This window comes from Jaculus jaculus, chromosome 11, assembly GCF_020740685.1.
Source record: "Jaculus jaculus isolate mJacJac1 chromosome 11, mJacJac1.mat.Y.cur, whole genome shotgun sequence".
NCBI classification, from domain to species: Eukaryota; Metazoa; Chordata; class Mammalia; order Rodentia; family Dipodidae; genus Jaculus; species Jaculus jaculus.
In genome coordinates, this window is record NC_059112.1 from 51397388 (window position 1) to 51414886 (window position 17499).

Here is a 17499-nt window from a genome sequence, read left to right on the forward strand (position 1 = left end):
GACATTATTAAGGAAAATAAAACATATAAACCCATTTTGGTCATGATTTGGTTTGACTATAGTCAACTGGGAGGTCTTTTAAATGAAAAGAGCTATCTGAGACTGACTAAAAGGTGAGTAAAAAGAAACCAGTTCTGAAATCACTATGGAAGTCAGAATGCCTTGTTTGAAAATTAATGCTGTCCACACCTACCCCTGCATTGGTGGACTTGCTTTTGGAAAATCATATCACCTCATTTTGACAAATCCTTCATGAATAGAATATTTATTTTTTTCTAAACACCATTTCATTATCTGATCAAACCTACAGCATAAGCTCATAAAAGGAGGTTATTGATGGTTAAAAGGTCATTGGTCAGAGACTGTGAATACATTTAGAATGCAGAAAATGGGCAAAGAGCCAGGTGACTAACTCGAGCCCTTTCTGACTCATTATTTGGGAATGCAGGGTTTCCTTTGAAAACATTTATTACTTACCATGTTGAAATACTTTCAAACTAAGTAAAATCCCACAGAAGCTATTTTTAATGGTATACCTTTCATCTGACTATCAAAATCAAAAAATTAAAAGCATGAGTTCTAACAATCCCCATAGGGCCCACTAAAAATTTATTACACCAGTAGTGTGTAAACTGAGAGGAAAATTGAGGTAGTACCTTTATATTAAGCCAAATATGTGAAAAAAATTATCAGTTCTGTCCTGAAAGAAGGTCTTACAACCTGTGGTGATAAATATTCCTGTGAGGTAGCTCCCAGGACACAGACTCACTGGGCTTGGCAGCAAGTTCCTATCTAGAAATCCAGGGGCTAGATGTTTGTTTTTTCCTAACATCATGTGTGCATAGTTTATCATTATTTAAATGAGGTATAAGAATAAAATAAAACTTTTGACACCTTGCTTGTAAAAGTTTGCCAGATCATTGTATTTACATTGGAAGAACTTAAACTGAGTAGCATGAGTCACTAAAGTTAAAAGATGAAATGTTTCTAAATAAGACCGTCTACAAGAATAGAATCTTAAATTGCTCTACACTATCAAAGTCCTGTAAAAATCAGATTGGCAAGCAGTTATTTTCAAGAAAACAGACCCCTCTCCATGGCACTGTGAAGCAAGTAAATCTGCTAATGTGAAAACAGGTACTAATATTATAGCCTTTTCCACCCTTATAAGCTTGCTCACAGAAGCTGTTAGGTGATCCTGCCTAAACCTATTCCAGTTTTTTAGTCAGAAAACTGAAAATCTAAAAGATTCAGTCAAGCATTTTTAGAAATAAGACACCAACAAAGAAGCTAAACTGAAACAATATGAAATTGGAACTACTTAAGAATAGAAAATACTATGTGTGTTTTCAGAGTACACACACTCACAAATGGACTAAGGTAAATTAAAATACTGACACGGGCACACACACATAAAATTTATCAAAGTGCATGATTCTTGCCATCTATTCTCTAAGGCTTCAGGGAAACTCTAGAGTTCAGGAAAACCTGTTATTTAGTGTGACAGAACTGTCTAAATGCCACGACCACTGCTCACTGCTCTAGTTCTGTTAAGTTTCTTGTCATCTATTTTCATTTCTTCTTCTCAATTTCTACACATGAAGGGAAATGCAACATTTTAGTCAAGGAAACTGTGGCAGATTTTCTAGGGTGCTTAGTCCTAGCCCTACATCATCATACAGTTCTCCCTTCTTCCTTACATAACACACAAGAATGCTAAAGTGACTTGTGCTATGAGGAAGAAGAGGACAGGGTGAATGGTGTGTAGTTATTAGAAAGGGGACAGGAAGGATGATCGATATTAATGATGTGATCCATCAATCAATGTTAACAATTATCTACTTGGCATACCTGTTATTTTCAACTGAGTCATATGGAAAAATCACAATCATTTCATGCATAAGAGATTCGAACGGAAAAATCACATTACATGTCTCTTAATAATTTGATACACATACTACTGCTCAAGCAGACAAACTAAACAGCAGATTATTTTAAAGGTAAAGAAAAAATTTTTGGAAGTTAAATATCTGGACAGTTTAAGGAGGAAAATTTTGTTTAATAATCATTAATGTGAAGATATATTCTTCCAAGTTAAGAGTTAGCATTTGAAACTTGTAAGTGCTCACATGAAAATATTATTCTGCTGTGAGTTTTTAAGACATATTTTAAACAATTCTGGAATCATTAATCACAACATCAATTGGTAAAAGTCAATTAGAAAGTTATACTAAAGCAAACAGAAATGAATTACCTCGTCTTCGCCCATAACTCCTTGCTGCATGTAAACAAAGGACAAATTATAAAATGTCAGAACTAAAGATAAGCCCATATACAAATATCTGTGATATGAAAAGCTATGTGGGCATCTAGAAATTGCTGTTTGTATTAAGATTTATGATGTTACCACATAGCATTTGCATATTTTATCATTTATGAAGCACTTATACACACATAATAGATATACTACAGATATATGTTGTGTTTATAAATAGTTCAGATATGTCATGTGAATCATCTAAAACATATGAAATTATGTGGAAACAATCTATTTTTATTTTCATTTAAAATTCAAAAGTATTATTTCATTTGATGATGGGAATATAGACCTATAGTTAAATAGCATCCCATATAATTTTCTCAATGAGTGAAACCAACCTGAATTCTTATTTTTGTGATTATTATGAAGAGAAATGTATTGCATAGTGCCTTAGCAACTATTTGAATTTGGCCTACATTAATTACACCAAGGCTCACATCCAAGTAATGCTGGAAGATGAACCAGAAGATACACTGTTAGTAAGCTAGAACTCTAAAGCATGGAATTAGAAGGTTAAGAAAAATGTTCAACCTTGCTTAGGGAAAGGGTTAATGATATATACTATAGTGAATAATGGTTTCTATCCTTTTGCATGTGTCTGTATATATGTTCTCACACACGTGGGCACATGAAAAATGTTGGGGCAGAACCCGACATTGGTGTCTTCCTCCATAGTTAATTACTGTATTTTACTAAGGCTCTTTCACTTGAACCCAGAAATCACAGATCTGATTAGTAGAGCTAGCCATCTTGTCCTTGGGATTCCCCTTGACTCTGCTTCCCAAGCTTGGAGGTTACAGTCAGGCTGCCATGTTCACCTGGCATGTACTTGGATGCTGAGAATACAAGCTCTGGTTTTGCCTCTGGCTTGCCCAGCAAGCAACATTATCCATGGAGCCATTGCTCCCTAGGCCCACTCTTGATATACTTGATAAGAGGTACTGAATTTTTTTTTTTTTTTTACTAACTCTGAGGTAAGGAATTCAGATATAAAATTAATACTATGCAAGGACTGGAAAGATAACTCGCTGGTTAAAGGTTCTTGCTTACAAAGCCTGATAGCCTGAGTTTAATTCTCCAGTACCCCCATAAAGCCAGATAAATGAAGTGTACATTCATCTGAAAATCAGCTGCAGTGGCAGGAGGTTCTGGTGTGCCCATCCTTTCTCCTTCTCCTTTCTGTCTCTCTCAAATAAATACATATTAGAAAAATAATGTCATGAAGAATAATATAAAAGTAGAAAGGCATTGCAGTTTGTGTTGTTAATGGTACATCTTTCTTATGGCAAAAGTATCATTTTTTTTCTTCATATGGAGCTACACATGTGATAAAATTAATCTAATTTTAGGAGTCTTCCTCCTTTCCTTGAATCTAAGGAATCAAGGAGTATTGTAACACAAGCATTTACATGCACACATACACACACACAAACACGCAACATATCTTTTTTTTTCCTAAACCAACACCCCAAATTATCATTTTATTGTTCATTTTTATTTATTTATTTATTTGAGAGTGACAGACACAGAGAGAAAGACAGATAGAGGGAGAGAGAGAGAATGGGCGCGCCAGGGCTTCCAGCCACTGCAAACGAACTCCAGACGTGTGCGCGCCCCCTTGTGCATCTGGCTAACATGGGACCTGGGGAACCGAGCCTCGAAACGGGGTCCTTAGGCTTCACAGGCAAGCGCTTAACCGCTAAGCCATCTCTCCAGCCCCCACGCAACATATCTTAATGCTTAGTGTTTATAGATGGAAGAAGAACTGAGAAAAAACCCAAAATTGTATAAATCTCAATTCATAATATATATTGGATATTGTCAGAAATGTGGCCTTAAAGGCATAAAGTTTAAATGTCAAAAGGGAACATTTCATTTCATTGAATAAATTCTCTTGTATGGGTTTTACAAAGCATACTTGGAATCTTTAAGGTTTTGATATAGCAAAGTGCTACATACGTGAGATTACAACATTACTTCTCCTATAGTAAGTAGGAAAGCAAACTTATCACCTCTTTATCATGCAAACTTTCAGGAAATATAAAGGTCATTCCAGAGGTTTTGAAACAAGCTGACCTCATCTGTATGTATACCATCCATGTTCTTATCTAGCTCCACTCTACTGCACATACTCTGCCCTTGGTGTCAATCAGCTCCAAGCCTGCTAATTTGTTTTATAGCTTACTTGATGTATATGCTAGTTTAAGGTAAGGGAAAAAAGTAGATGACCCATTTAGAATTTTTATGTTTTTTTTTTTTTTTTTTGTTTTTTTGAGGTAGGGTCCCACTCTAGCCCAAGCTGACCTGGAATTGACTATGTAGTCTCAGGGTGGCCTAGAACTTATGGCAATCAGCCTACTTCTGCCTTCAAAGTGCTGGGATCAAAGGCGTGCAACAGTACACCTGGTTCCACTTAGAATTTTGATATCTAAGTCTTCTGCAACTTATAAAAAGCCTTTAAAAAGATGTACACCAATGGAGATTAAATGTGAAAAACAAGATTAATAACAACAGTAATCTTAATGGACACAGATGAATGCATTCCCTAAGCATTTAAATTTCATTAAGTCTAGAAATTGTCATCAAGTCCCAAAACATTTTAAGACATTAAGTCTTGGGAAGTAGAACTTTCTGATACATATGGCCCAAAATATTTAAACAGCCTGTTTGCCATGTAGAAATTCAGCTGCAGGGCTGGGGGGATGGCTTAGTGGTTAAGTGCTTGCCTATGAAGCCTAAGGATCCTGGTTCAAGGCTTGATTCCCCAGGACCCACGTAGCCAGATGCACAATGGGACGTGCACATCTAGAATTCGTTTGCAGTGGCTGGAGGCCCTGGCGTGCCCATTCTCTCTCTCTCTCTCTCTCTCTCTCTCTCTCTCTCTCTCTCTGTCTGCATCTTTCTCTCTCTGTCGCGCTCAAATAAATAAACATAAAAATGAACAAAAAATTTGAAAAAAAGAAATTCAGCTGCAGAATAAATATTTTCAAAGGCACTGAACTAGTTTTCAATAAGTTTAAAGTCAAAACGTTATGATGAGGTTATAATATGGCACATAATTCCTAACCTACTGAGAAAATTAATAACACCATAGCCAGGTAATGTTTTTAACTGCTATATTCTTAGCTGAGACTCCTTACTCCATTCTAAAATAGTGAAAATAGATATAAATATTTAGAGCATAGTAAGTCCCATATCATTCCTACACTTAAACATAATTATGTAGAAAATTCCTCCAACTATTTCACACCTCAGGAATTTAAGAATACTGTAAAAAGCTACCATATTCAGTTTTTGGACAACCTGCAGACTCCAAGTCTCTATGTCACCTACAGGAGGACTGACTCAGATAAAGCTAACCCATGGGAACACTTGCTTCTCCTATTCATGAACATGACCTGTTTGCTATCACTGTACTTACTACTCCATGATGTTCACACTCACTGTTCTACTAATGCTTCCAGTGATGTTCTGGTATACTTCAGTATAACTGAAACCAAATAGTCAGAAACCTCTCCTAAGCAAAAATATCATTACATGAGTATTGTTTTTAAAAAGTGTTCTTTAAATTGTCTAAACCTCAAATTTAGAATATGATTTAAAAAAGCAATGATCTATTACCTAAAAATATTTACAACAAATTTCATGTACATATTTTATGAAAGTATAAAAAGTTACTTTATAAAAAAGTGAAGATACCATATGCAGTTGAAATGTAAATTGGAATGACATGGCTAGAAGCTGGAAGAGTCAATCCCTAGACAGTCAGCACATCTAGTACCAGAAGGTGCTACATGGGCGACCAATATCTGTGCAAGCAACTCATGGTCTAACTTACTTAGCAGCAAATAAACTGTCATGATGCTCACACAAGTGCAATAGTGGCACACAGCAATGGTGGGAAACCAATTGCTCTTGATTTGGCTAACTGATCCCCTCAGTGGAATGGGACCCATAGCTGGAACTGGAAAACAAGTCAGAACCATATCCAAACATGAGCCTGCTCTCCATTATCAAGCTTCCACTAATCATGGACTAAAAGAGGGCCTACACCAACTAAATTCCCTATATAAAAAAATAAGGGTTATCCCATTTGTCTGGTACTAACTTTACTCTCTGTCTGAAAAAGAGAAGCAGATTCTCCAACAAATGTAGATCCTAAGGAGAGAACCAGCCCATCATACCTCAAAAGGGCCCCAGCTGAAACTAAGAATAATTGGTGAAACAAGCAAGGAGGCTGTTTTCTTGATGAACTGGGTACCAACACAAAGGTGAAGGAGATCGACACAGAAATCAACTCCTACCAAATCAGATATCCAGAGATCCAGAGGCCCCCAATACCTCATCACTGAAGCAGACCAAAAATGAACCCAACATGGCTCAGGGAAATTTTGAAGAAGAAGGGCAGGAAAGAATGTGAGAGCCACATCTTGGGTCATAATACAGAGAAATTTCTCCTACCCATTAACTGTGGGCTAACTCTATAATGCATAACCCATATACCTCAACAAGGAGGGGCCAGGGTGAGGGGCTAGGACATGGATGAGCCTAACAATGGTACCAACCTGACTGTATTCACGAAGTACAAAACTAATTAATAAAAAATAAATAAATGTTAAACAGTGAGGAGTTGGCTATTTTAAACATTTATGTACATTTAATATACATATATACATATACTTGTTCAAATACATCTTGATGCTCTTTATGAACTGAAAAGACAGTAGAAGGCTTTGCATGACAGCATGTCCTGCACAAGTGACTTTACAACTTGGTACAAGGCTCCCAATCATCTTATCCAAATCTGACCACAACTATGAGAAACACCACATTCTAATAGTCTCTCCTAGAGATTCTGAACTCTTAAGTAGTGGTTCCCAGCTGGAGTTGTGGCCTTGAAATTACAGTGGCTGGAAGAAGGTACTAGAAATAGAGATGAATGTTCTCAGGGAAAAACTGAAGAACTTTATTTCTCCAGCCAGAAAATGTCAAAACTAAAAAGAAAAATGCCAGTGTTCCAAAGGAGAGTCCTTTTCATGACCCCATAGAATCAGCCACTCTGTAACTCCCATAAGCCCAAGCAAAGATCTGATGGCTAGCCAGTATCCTACTTTCATAACAATGTGGTTTATATTTACAAATCTGTCTTCACAAGTATAATATCAATTTCAGTCAAAGACATAGGCCAGGCTGGCCTCAAACCTGCAATGTGGAAGATGTGGAAGATGACCATAACCTCTTGGATCCTCCTGTCTCCACCACTCAAGTGCTGAAATTACCCAATGCACCAGAACACCTGGCCTCAGGTAAATTTTCTTAATTACCATATAATTATACCTAAATTCTCCCCAAAAGTATAGCAGCTCTGAGTCATTAAGTAGCTGTATATGGATAATCAATACAAATTTAAATCCCAAATCAGTTGCTAAATGCCATTTCCCACTCCATACTTCGGTATGTTCCCCATTTGAGAAAAGGTGTTGAGGTAGTTTGGATGAGATTTCCCATATAAACTCAAGTGTTATGCATGCTTGGTGTCCAGCTGGTGGCAATTTGGGAAGTAGAGCTTTGTTTGAGGAAGTGTGCTATTGGGAAAGGCTTAGGAGTGTTAGCCAGTTCCCCCAGTCAGAGTTCAGCTCACTCTCATGCTTCTGTAGTCTACCTGCTGTGGCAGGGGTGATGTCCAGCCTCTGCTCATGCCATGCTTTCCCTGATATCAAGGAGCTTCCCCTCAACACTGTAAGCCAAAATAAAAACTTTCTCCCATTAACTGCTTTGAGTTGGGTGCTTTGTGCCAGCAATGAGGAGGTCACTATGATAGGTACTAATAAAAATGTAGCCGGGAGTGGTGGTGAACGCCTTTAATCCCAGCACTCGGGAGGCAGAGGTAGGAGGATTGCCATGAGTTTGAGGCCACCCTGACAATACAGAGTGAATTCCAGGTCAGCCTGAGCTAGAGTGAAACCTTGCCTCAAAAAACAAAAAAACAAAAAAAAAGTATTTTTATTTTGAGAGGGTCAGGGAAGGCACAATATCCAAATGACAAATGCCTAAACTAATCATCATTTATATTGTTCCTTACTATTACAAAAATGTTTATACATTTATAAACACACATATTGAAGCTGTCATTCTACTTTCAGATAATAGCTCTCTATAATGTGACTTTTCTACAGGGCTGGTGGATGCTAAATGTGGACAGGTTGATCAACAGTCTAAGTGTCTAACAAATCAATCCATCTTGATTTCAGCTTGGGCTGAGGAACATGTTCTACTCAGAGGTGAGAGCCTCCCACAGTTATATTTATATGTATCTTATATTTAAATTATTAATCTGTACAACTTCAGGAGACATACAGATATATCCCATCTCATTTTAAAATACAGCTGGGTTAAGAGAAACTCAGAGTTAAGAATGCCAGAAGCACTTCCCAGTTCCACTTTCTGTGATCTGCTTCCTCATTGGCTTCCTGACCCCCAAACTTTACTTCAAGTAATGTTTAAAAGCTTACATATAACAGCTAATTAAGTGGTAGAATGATAAAGCCTTTGCAATGTTAGTGATATATAAGTAGCAATTGTACTACTATGTATATAGTATTAAATTATATTAAAGAGATTTAAAGTTTTATTATAAATATGACATTACTGATTCTGTCAGTTACATATTTTCTCAGGAATGATATTTATCTACAATAACTGTGAATTTAATATGTATCTCTGTATCACTGAAATTTATCTTGGGTACCACAAAGAGGAGAGTACCATATTTTGGAGGCCCAAATTTTGTTCCTAAATACAGATTCTATCAAATGGTCCACATTAACTAGGCTTCCCACAATAACATAAAACAAGCCTGCTCTGTTTACTATACAGAACATCCTTCAGATGGCCGAAAGCATCAGTTATGTCTTATCTCAAATTTGTTTTGGGGGGAATGGTCTCACTCCAGCCCAGACTGACCTGGAGCTCAGTCTGTAGCCCACAGTGGCCTTGAACTCATGGCTATACTACTACCTGAGCCTCAGTAGTGCTAGTATTAAAGGACTGAGCCAATGTGCCTAGCTTTCTTGTCTGTCTCTCTCAATTTTCTATTATACAGAGTAATCATACTCAGGCTCATTGTCTGTTCGCAGAAAATGACATTTTGATTTTTGTTTATTTTCATTACTTAAATTATTTTATTTTTAGAAAAATTATACCTGCATGTATATCATGTATTTTGATCACATTCATTAATCCAATCCCATCTGTCCTCCTTCCACTCAGCTGAACACCCTCTTCCCATCTCCGTCCCTCTTCCACTTCGCTGCCATTGTCATCCTTATTTCTTCCTCTTCCTTTCTCCTGTTCCTCTTCTTTTTCTCCTTCCTTCCCCCTGCCCTCCCCTTTCCTCCTTAATCTTCTTGGTCACCTATTTGAGGGTTATTTACTGGTGATGGATCAGTTTCCATAGCAATGAAGAAAGTATCTACCTCTCCCCAACAACCATTAACTGCTATCATTCCTCACTGAGAGGTGGAGCGTCATGAGCCTCTTCCCAACCATGGCATAACAGACATGACTTTGACTCTTGCAAAATCCTGCTTGTCACTGTTGACCATCATTAACTATCTCCAGCTAACATTTACTTTCAGAAACTGTTAATGAATACATGAACAAATTCACTCACTCCTTACCAGAGACTCTACTCCCCACAATTGGATTGTTCTGGTTTAGATATTAAGAAACTAAGTCCAACTGAAGTTAGGAAAACTAACTTCAACCACACACTACAACAACAACTGGTGATACAAACTTCACTACTAAATATGAATTTTTAAAGCCAATAGTATTATCTATGCTTGTTGGATAAGTAATGGAACTTAGGCTTTCTACGCATTTTGCTTACAAGGGTGACATTTTACTATTACCATACAAGCTTACAGTTCAGTTTGTTTGCAATAACAAACATCTGTGCCTGATCTAACACAGAGAAATCTTGTAAGGTACTTTCAAATGAAATTTATCAGGACATGTGAATTTTTTTTTTTTTTATTCTAGTAACATTCTCAGAGTTAAAAGAGATGTGTGGGTGATTTTATTTGCCACATAGAAAGTTTAAGAAAAACTATCATTGTATAAACCTATCATATTTTGGGCTGGAAAGATGGCTTAGTGATTAAGGCATTTGCCTGGAAAGTCTAATGAACTGGGTTCAATTTTCTAGTACCCACATAAAGCCAGATGCACAAGGTAGCATATGCATCTGGACTTCACTGGCAGTGGCTAGAGGCCCTGGTGTGCCCATTCTCTGTCTCCCTTCTCTCTAACTCTTTCTGCTTACAAATAAATAAATAAACTTTAAGAAAAAAAAAAGAAACTGATCATATTTTATACATCAAGCTAAGGGAATAACGCCAAGAAATTATTTTGAGTATTGAAACACATTTTCAACAGTACCATTTTATGGACTAGAATCACAGACCTATTACACAGTAGTATGAAAAGCTGAAGTCTTTAAATGCAGTCTCTGTCTTTCTAGTCAAAGCCCCAGTGCTTAGATGAGGCTTCCATGTACTAGGCAACTCAACTTTATGAACAGACCAATCACCTCCTATAACTTTGATTCTTCAGCATTTTCTCATTCAGGCTAGGGAGATGACTTAGCAGTTAAGGTGCTTGCCTGTGAAGCATAAGGACCCAGGTTCAATTCCCCAGAACCCAAGTAAGCTAGATGCATGAGATGGCACATGCTTCTGGAGTTCTTTTGCAGTGGCTGGAAGCTCTGGTGATCTCTGCCTCTTTCTCTCAAATAAGCAAATAAATATTTTCTGACTCAAAACTCTATCTACCATGACAATCTCAGATCAGCTTCATTTCTACCTTCTGGTCACTACAATCATCTTATCTTAGTATTAGTCCATACAAACTAACTTAATACCAGTCTTATTTTCTGCCTATTGTGCTCAACTTCTTTGCTATCTTACTTCAGCAAGCTTAGATGAAACAAGAGTCAAATCATTCTAATAATGGGTTTCTATGTATCTGTGGACACATGTTTATATGTGTGCACTTCAATATTCAGATGCGTGAGTGATTGAGCCAGTGAATAGGTGTGTATCATCTGTTAGAAATGATATCCACCTTATTTTGAGACAGGGTCTTTCACTGGCCTTAAGTTCAATAAATAAGCTAGATTTCCTGGCCCAAAGTACTAGGGATCCTTCTGTCTTCACCTTTCCCAGCACTAGGATTATGGATATACACTGCCTTGCCAGGCACTATTATGTGAGTTCTGGGTGTTGAACTCAGAGGTTCAATTTTGTGAGGTGAATGAATACTTTACCAAATGAGCTTCTCCCAGGTCCTTCTAATAATATGTTTGTAAAGCAAGTCTATCTGCTTACTCATGATTCAAAAATACTTCTGAGAATATTTTGACCATCCTCCTATACTATTATAAAATCATGTATGTGGCTAAGTACTAGCACACTGTAAATAATATTTTTTTTCAAATAGAAGGAAACCAAACTTAAGTGAAATTTATTATTTTCTAACTAGTGAGTTTCAAATGTAAAACTCACAGTAAGAATAAATCAAATAAGTGTAATTATTACATTTATAGAACCACCACTACATTCCTTAGTTTAATATAAATCCAAGTGCTTATACTCAGTAACAAAATCTATACAATTTGCAATCTTCATGTCATTTAGTTTTTAAAAAAATTCTTGAGATTGTACTTTTGTTTTATAGAGTGGCAAACAAAGATCAAGGTTATTTGTTCAAGGTTATGCGCTGAAACAGAAAATCAATGTTCAAATAAGTATCGATCTCAAAGTCTGCTAATTGAATTAAGTCTTATTGTTAAGACTATACTTCAATAACTATTTTGTCAGGGAGGATACACCTAGATTCCTATTTCTGCATTATCTATGAATAATTATTGCTTTATTTTATTTTTCTTTAAGATGATTCTCATTATGTTGCCCAGGCTAGCTAGTCTAGAACTAATGAGCTCCCAAAGAACTGGGATTACTAAAGATAAACATCACTATGCCTGGCTACAGCTGTATTAAACTATGTGTAGGGGAAGGTTCAGAGAAATATGTTTTAATGACCTTCATTTACAAAAAAAATATTGGGACAGTGAAAATGTTTTATAAAACTCACCATTTAACATCAGCAGATTGTCAGTTCCTGGGTGTGGATAGCTCAATCGACCTTTATACAAAGACAGGAAAAAAAGAATTGAATTGGAAGGTTATGAAGCTTCTTGAAAACAACAACAGAAAGAGTACAGTATCTTTAACCACTGAAAACAAAATGAAAGCTAGTCTTCCATAGGGTATCATAAAATCACAATAAGTAAGAGTAACAATACAGCTTGTTTATGAATTATAAAATCAATGTGGGGCACCTGAGGAGACCTGAGAGACACTTGTGTTTGATACCCAGGACTCACATAAATAACTGTGCAGGGCCACATGCATCTGTAACCCCAATACAGTAAGGGAGTCTCAGAATCTCTGGGTCCAGGTCATGGAAAAAAAAAATGGCTGGGCTGGAGGGATGGCTTAGCGGTTAAGGCATTCACCTGCAAAGCCGAAAGACCCAGGTTCATTACCCCAGGACCCGCGATAGCCAGATGCATTGTACAAGGGGGCACATGCATCTGGAGTTCGTTTGTAGTGGCTGGAGGCCCTTGTGTGCCCATTCTCTCTCTCTCCTTCCCTCCCTCTTTCTCTGCCAAATAAATGAATAAAAATATTTTAAAAAATGGCAAGCTCTAGGATCAGTAGTAATCTACAGCTCAAGTAAGTCTGGGCAGAAGAGCAATAGAACAGGACAGTGGACATTCTACTCCAGCCACTGCAGGTGAGCATACCCTGCCTCAGGTGAACACACAGGGTGTTCCACTGGCAGGACATTCAACTTTAGCTGCCACATCACTGATGACTTCATCTACCCTGAGACATGGGTAACTAGATACTTTGACTGCTGATAATTGTCATTTGACAGCTTGGCTCTTGAATGGTTTTTAAAAGAGATATCAACATAAAATTCAAAAGAAAAAGCATATTTATAAATAAATAAATATTACTGTATATATCCTAAAATATTAGAGTTTACCATATAGAAAATATATGCTAGAAAAATGGCTCAGAAGTTAAAAGCACTTGCTTGAAAAGCCTGGACTGGGTTTGATTCCTTAGTATTCAATATAAAGCTAGGTACACAATGTGACACGGGTCTAGAATTTGTTTGCAGTGGCCGTGGTGTGTTCAATACTATGTCTCTCAAGCAAATAGTATTTTAATATAAAAAATTCTCCATATCATAAAATACTCTGTAATTACACAAGCAAATTTAGATTCAAATTATTCAGTCATGAACCCTCCACTATATTGGAAATACTAATACTCATGTCCAGTATCCAGGTTCAATTCTCCTGGTCCCATGTAAGCCAGACATACATGGTGGGGCATGCATCTGGAGTTGTTTTCAGTGGCTAGAGGTCCTACTGTGCCCATTCTCACTAACTCACTGAATGAATAAATAAATAAATAAATAAATAATCTTTAAAAAAATAAAACCCTCTTACGGGATGAATGAAGTGTTTATGTTTCCCCACCCCTCACAGAGGAGTTATTGGTAGTTGGCGGTTGCTGGGGGAATTGGAGTCATTTTCTTCAATGATGTATCCACTATTATGTAGGAAGGAGAAGTGGTTCCATGGATGGGGAAGATGTTAATGAGGAATCTATATGATCAAATTAACATATAATACATAATAGTATAATCATCAAGGAAAGTTTTTTAAAAGTGTAGGAAAGTATTTAAGTCACAATGCTGAGGTTTAATTGCTATCAGTGCTACCTACTAATGGTGAAACCTTGAACATGAGTATTAAACTTTGTATGATAAATATTTTCATTTGAAAACAGAAATATAATAGTATCATACTCAGGGGAGTGTTACTAGAATTTGAAAATTGGTTATGGAGAACTTAGAACCTTTTTTGGAATATAGTAAACCCTCAAGTGTTGTTAATTATTACTGCCACTTGGTAGGTTCTTAGTGAAAATACTTTTCACAATACCCTAGGTAAAACAACTGAAAGTCATGTACAAAAATGTATCAGCATTTCCAGTATAGTGGAGGGTTCATGACCGAATGATTTGAATCTAACTTTGCTTGTGTAATTGCAGAAGGTCACAGAACAAATTCACCTATTAAAAATTAACAGATGGAGCTGGAGAGATGGTTTAGTGGTTAAGCACTTGCTGTGAAGCTTAAGGACCCGGGTTCGAGGCTCAATTCCCCAGGACCCAAGTAAGCCTGATGTGCAAGGTGGCGTATGCATCTGGAGTTTGTTTGTAGGGGCTGGAGGCCCTGGTGTGCCCATTCTCTCTCTCTCTCTCTGTCACTCTCAAATAAATAAACAACAAAAATAATCCACAGCATCAAGCCAGGTATGGTAGTGCATGCCTTTAATCCCAGCACTAGTGAGGCAGAGGTAGGAGGATCACTGTGAATTCAAGGCCATGCTGAGACTACATAATTAATTCCAAGTCAGCCTGGACCAGAGTAAACCTTACCTCGAAAAACAAAAAAAACAAACAACAACAACAACAAAAAAAAAATCAAACAATCATGCATCAAGATAAAAATAACTGTTTGTTCGTTTGTTTTGTTTTTTGAGGTGTGGTTTCACTCTACCTCAGGCTGAGATGGAATTCACTATGTAGTCTTAGGGTGGCCTTGGACTCTTGATGATCCCCCTACCTCAACCTCCCAAGTGCTGGGATTAAAGGTGTGCACCACCACATCCAGCTCCTGAGATAAAATAACTTTAATATAGAAAAATTTGGGTAACAAACCACATTGTCATAAAACTAATTGTCCCAAAGGCCTGCGGTGTAGAGATTTATTGCTGTACACTAGTACCTACCTGTCAAAAACAAGACTTCAACTTTCAATAGGTACAGAATTGACCCAAGCAAATACCTGCATTTCTCAGATTTCCTTACATTATGTGTAATACCTGGCCCATAGGATATAAAATAAAAGTGTTATGTGCAATTTCTGTATAATATACTTAAAAGGGAAGGATGTCCTTTCATTTTTTTCTGCTTGTTTGGATGTAGTTATATAATGACCTAAACTGAAGAAGTTATATTAGAGGAGGAGGCAGAAAATGGATATTAAGGATAAGAAAAAAGTCAATAGAAACTTAGATATAAGAAACTTGCCACATTGTGGTACATGTTTCTAAAGAGAACCTTCTATCTCATTTAAGCCAATTGAGTTTTCTGTTCTTTCAATAGAACTTAGCTTATAAACTCCCACATCCAGGAAATATTTTATTGTAAACAAGTATGTGGAATGATAACTTCATAATAGTTCTAAGGGTAGAAACTTTTATTATTCTCTTGTTTCTTGCATCTCCAACAGAATATGGTACACAATATTTGTTGAATGTGTAAATTAAATGTTTCATTTTGTGGTGGCTTGAATGTATGGCCCCATAGAGTCAGGTGTTTTAAGATTGAGATTACGGGCTGGAGAGATGGTTTAGCGGTTAAGCGCTTGCCTGTGAAGCCTAAGGACCCTGGTTCGAGGCTTGGTTCCCCAGGTCCCACGTTAGCCAGATGCATAAGGGGGTGCACGCATCTGGAGTTCGTTTGCAGAGGCTGGAAGCCCTGGTGCGCCCATTCTCTCTCTTCCCCTCTATCTGTCTTTCTCTCTGTGTCTGTTGCTCTCAAATAAATAAATAAATAAATAAATTTTTTTTAAAAAAAGATTGAGATTACAAGTGCAGTATCTTGCCTGGGAGGTATGTCACTGGGGACAGATCTTGCAGTCCAGCCCCGAAATGTGATCAGAGCAGTTTGAGCTCAGGCTGTTCATGCTTGCTGGCTGCGGGGGCTTGCTGCTTGCTGCAGCAGTCTCTCTCTGCTATTTATCTGTGGAAATGAGCCAGATCCTTTTCCTCCACTGATGGTATTCCCCTAAATTCTGTAAGCTTGAAATAAATCCTTTCCCCCCATAAGCTCCTTCTGATTGGATGTTTGTCCAGCAACACAAATGGAACTGCAACATATTCCATGATGTGAACAATAGATTTAACTAAAAACACAAGTACTTAAATAGTTGTTGGTGGGGGGAGGGGCATAGGAAGCAAATTAAACAAAAGAATAGCAATATACCTTTACTGCAGCTCATTTTCTGAATCCCTTAAGTTATCATGGAAGGATGGGAGAGATTGAAAAAGTTCCTGCTTTTTATTTTTCCCTTCTTTATAGCAATTTTTCTTAGTTAAAACATTAGCTCTCTTTTATTATTGGCTATGCTTTGTGGATTTTCAGTTCTGGTCCAGAAATAGTAAATAGAAAATTCCAGAATAAACAATTTACAAAGTTTGAATTGTGTGATGTCTTAAGTAACATCACAACATTTCCCACAGCACTGCTGTTTTGCCCTTTGTCTGATGCATCCATGTCGTACGTATTACCCACCTGTTAGTTCCTTAGTAGTTGTGTTATCAGTCAGACTAACATGATGTGTGCTAGTGTTGATAAACACAGGGTCTGAAATCATCAACAGTGGTTTCCGGCATCCACTGGGGGTATTAAAAGTATCCTCTGAAGATACAGTTAATGATACTAACCTATTCCTCATTCAAGATGAGAAAATTGCTAAACAAAAATGTCATGCATTCTAACACTTTTTAAAGAGTTTTATATTATAATCATGAAGATTTTGATTAGAATGAACATTGAACCAATTAAAAAGAGAGGTAGGGGCTGGAGAGATGGCTTAGTGGTTAAGCATTTGCCTATGAAGCCTAAGGACCCTGGTTCGAGGCTCAATTCTCCAGGAATCATACAAGCCAGATGTACAAGTTGGCGCATGCATCTGGAGTTCGTTTGCAGTGGCTGGAACACCTATTCTCTCCCTCTGTCTGCCTCTTTCTCTCTGTCTGTTGCTCTCAAGTAAGTAAGTAAGTAAATAAATAAATAAATAAATAAATAAATAAGAGGGAGAACTGGTGTAGTGGCAGAATGGGTATTGTGGCTAAATATACAAACTCACCAGCTATCAAAGTGGTACCACTTACTAGACTGTGGCAGTGAGTGCTAATATTAAGCAATAGTTGCCCATCTATAAAATAATGGTAAATACCTGTTTGT

At 37.2% G+C, this 17499-nt stretch overlaps 1 protein-coding gene across 11 annotated transcripts in view; it reads right to left on the reverse strand.

The window, feature by feature from the left end:
- The window catches only part of Cpeb2 (cytoplasmic polyadenylation element binding protein 2), a 67922-nt gene that overhangs the window by 25414 nt on the left and 25009 nt on the right, over window positions 1-17499 (reverse strand). For 8 of the 11 annotated variants that reach the window (XM_045161791.1, XM_045161788.1, XM_045161785.1 and 5 more), the window contains 2 exons: window positions 12476-12526; window positions 2255-2278 (listed from right to left, as the gene is read on the reverse strand). In XM_045161791.1, the coding sequence (XP_045017726.1) occupies window positions 2255-2278; window positions 12476-12526 (75 nt within the window). The remainder of the gene's footprint in view (window positions 1-2254; window positions 2279-12475; window positions 12527-17499) is intronic. The other 3 variants (XM_045161790.1, XM_045161786.1, XM_045161789.1) reach the window with 1 other exon arrangement.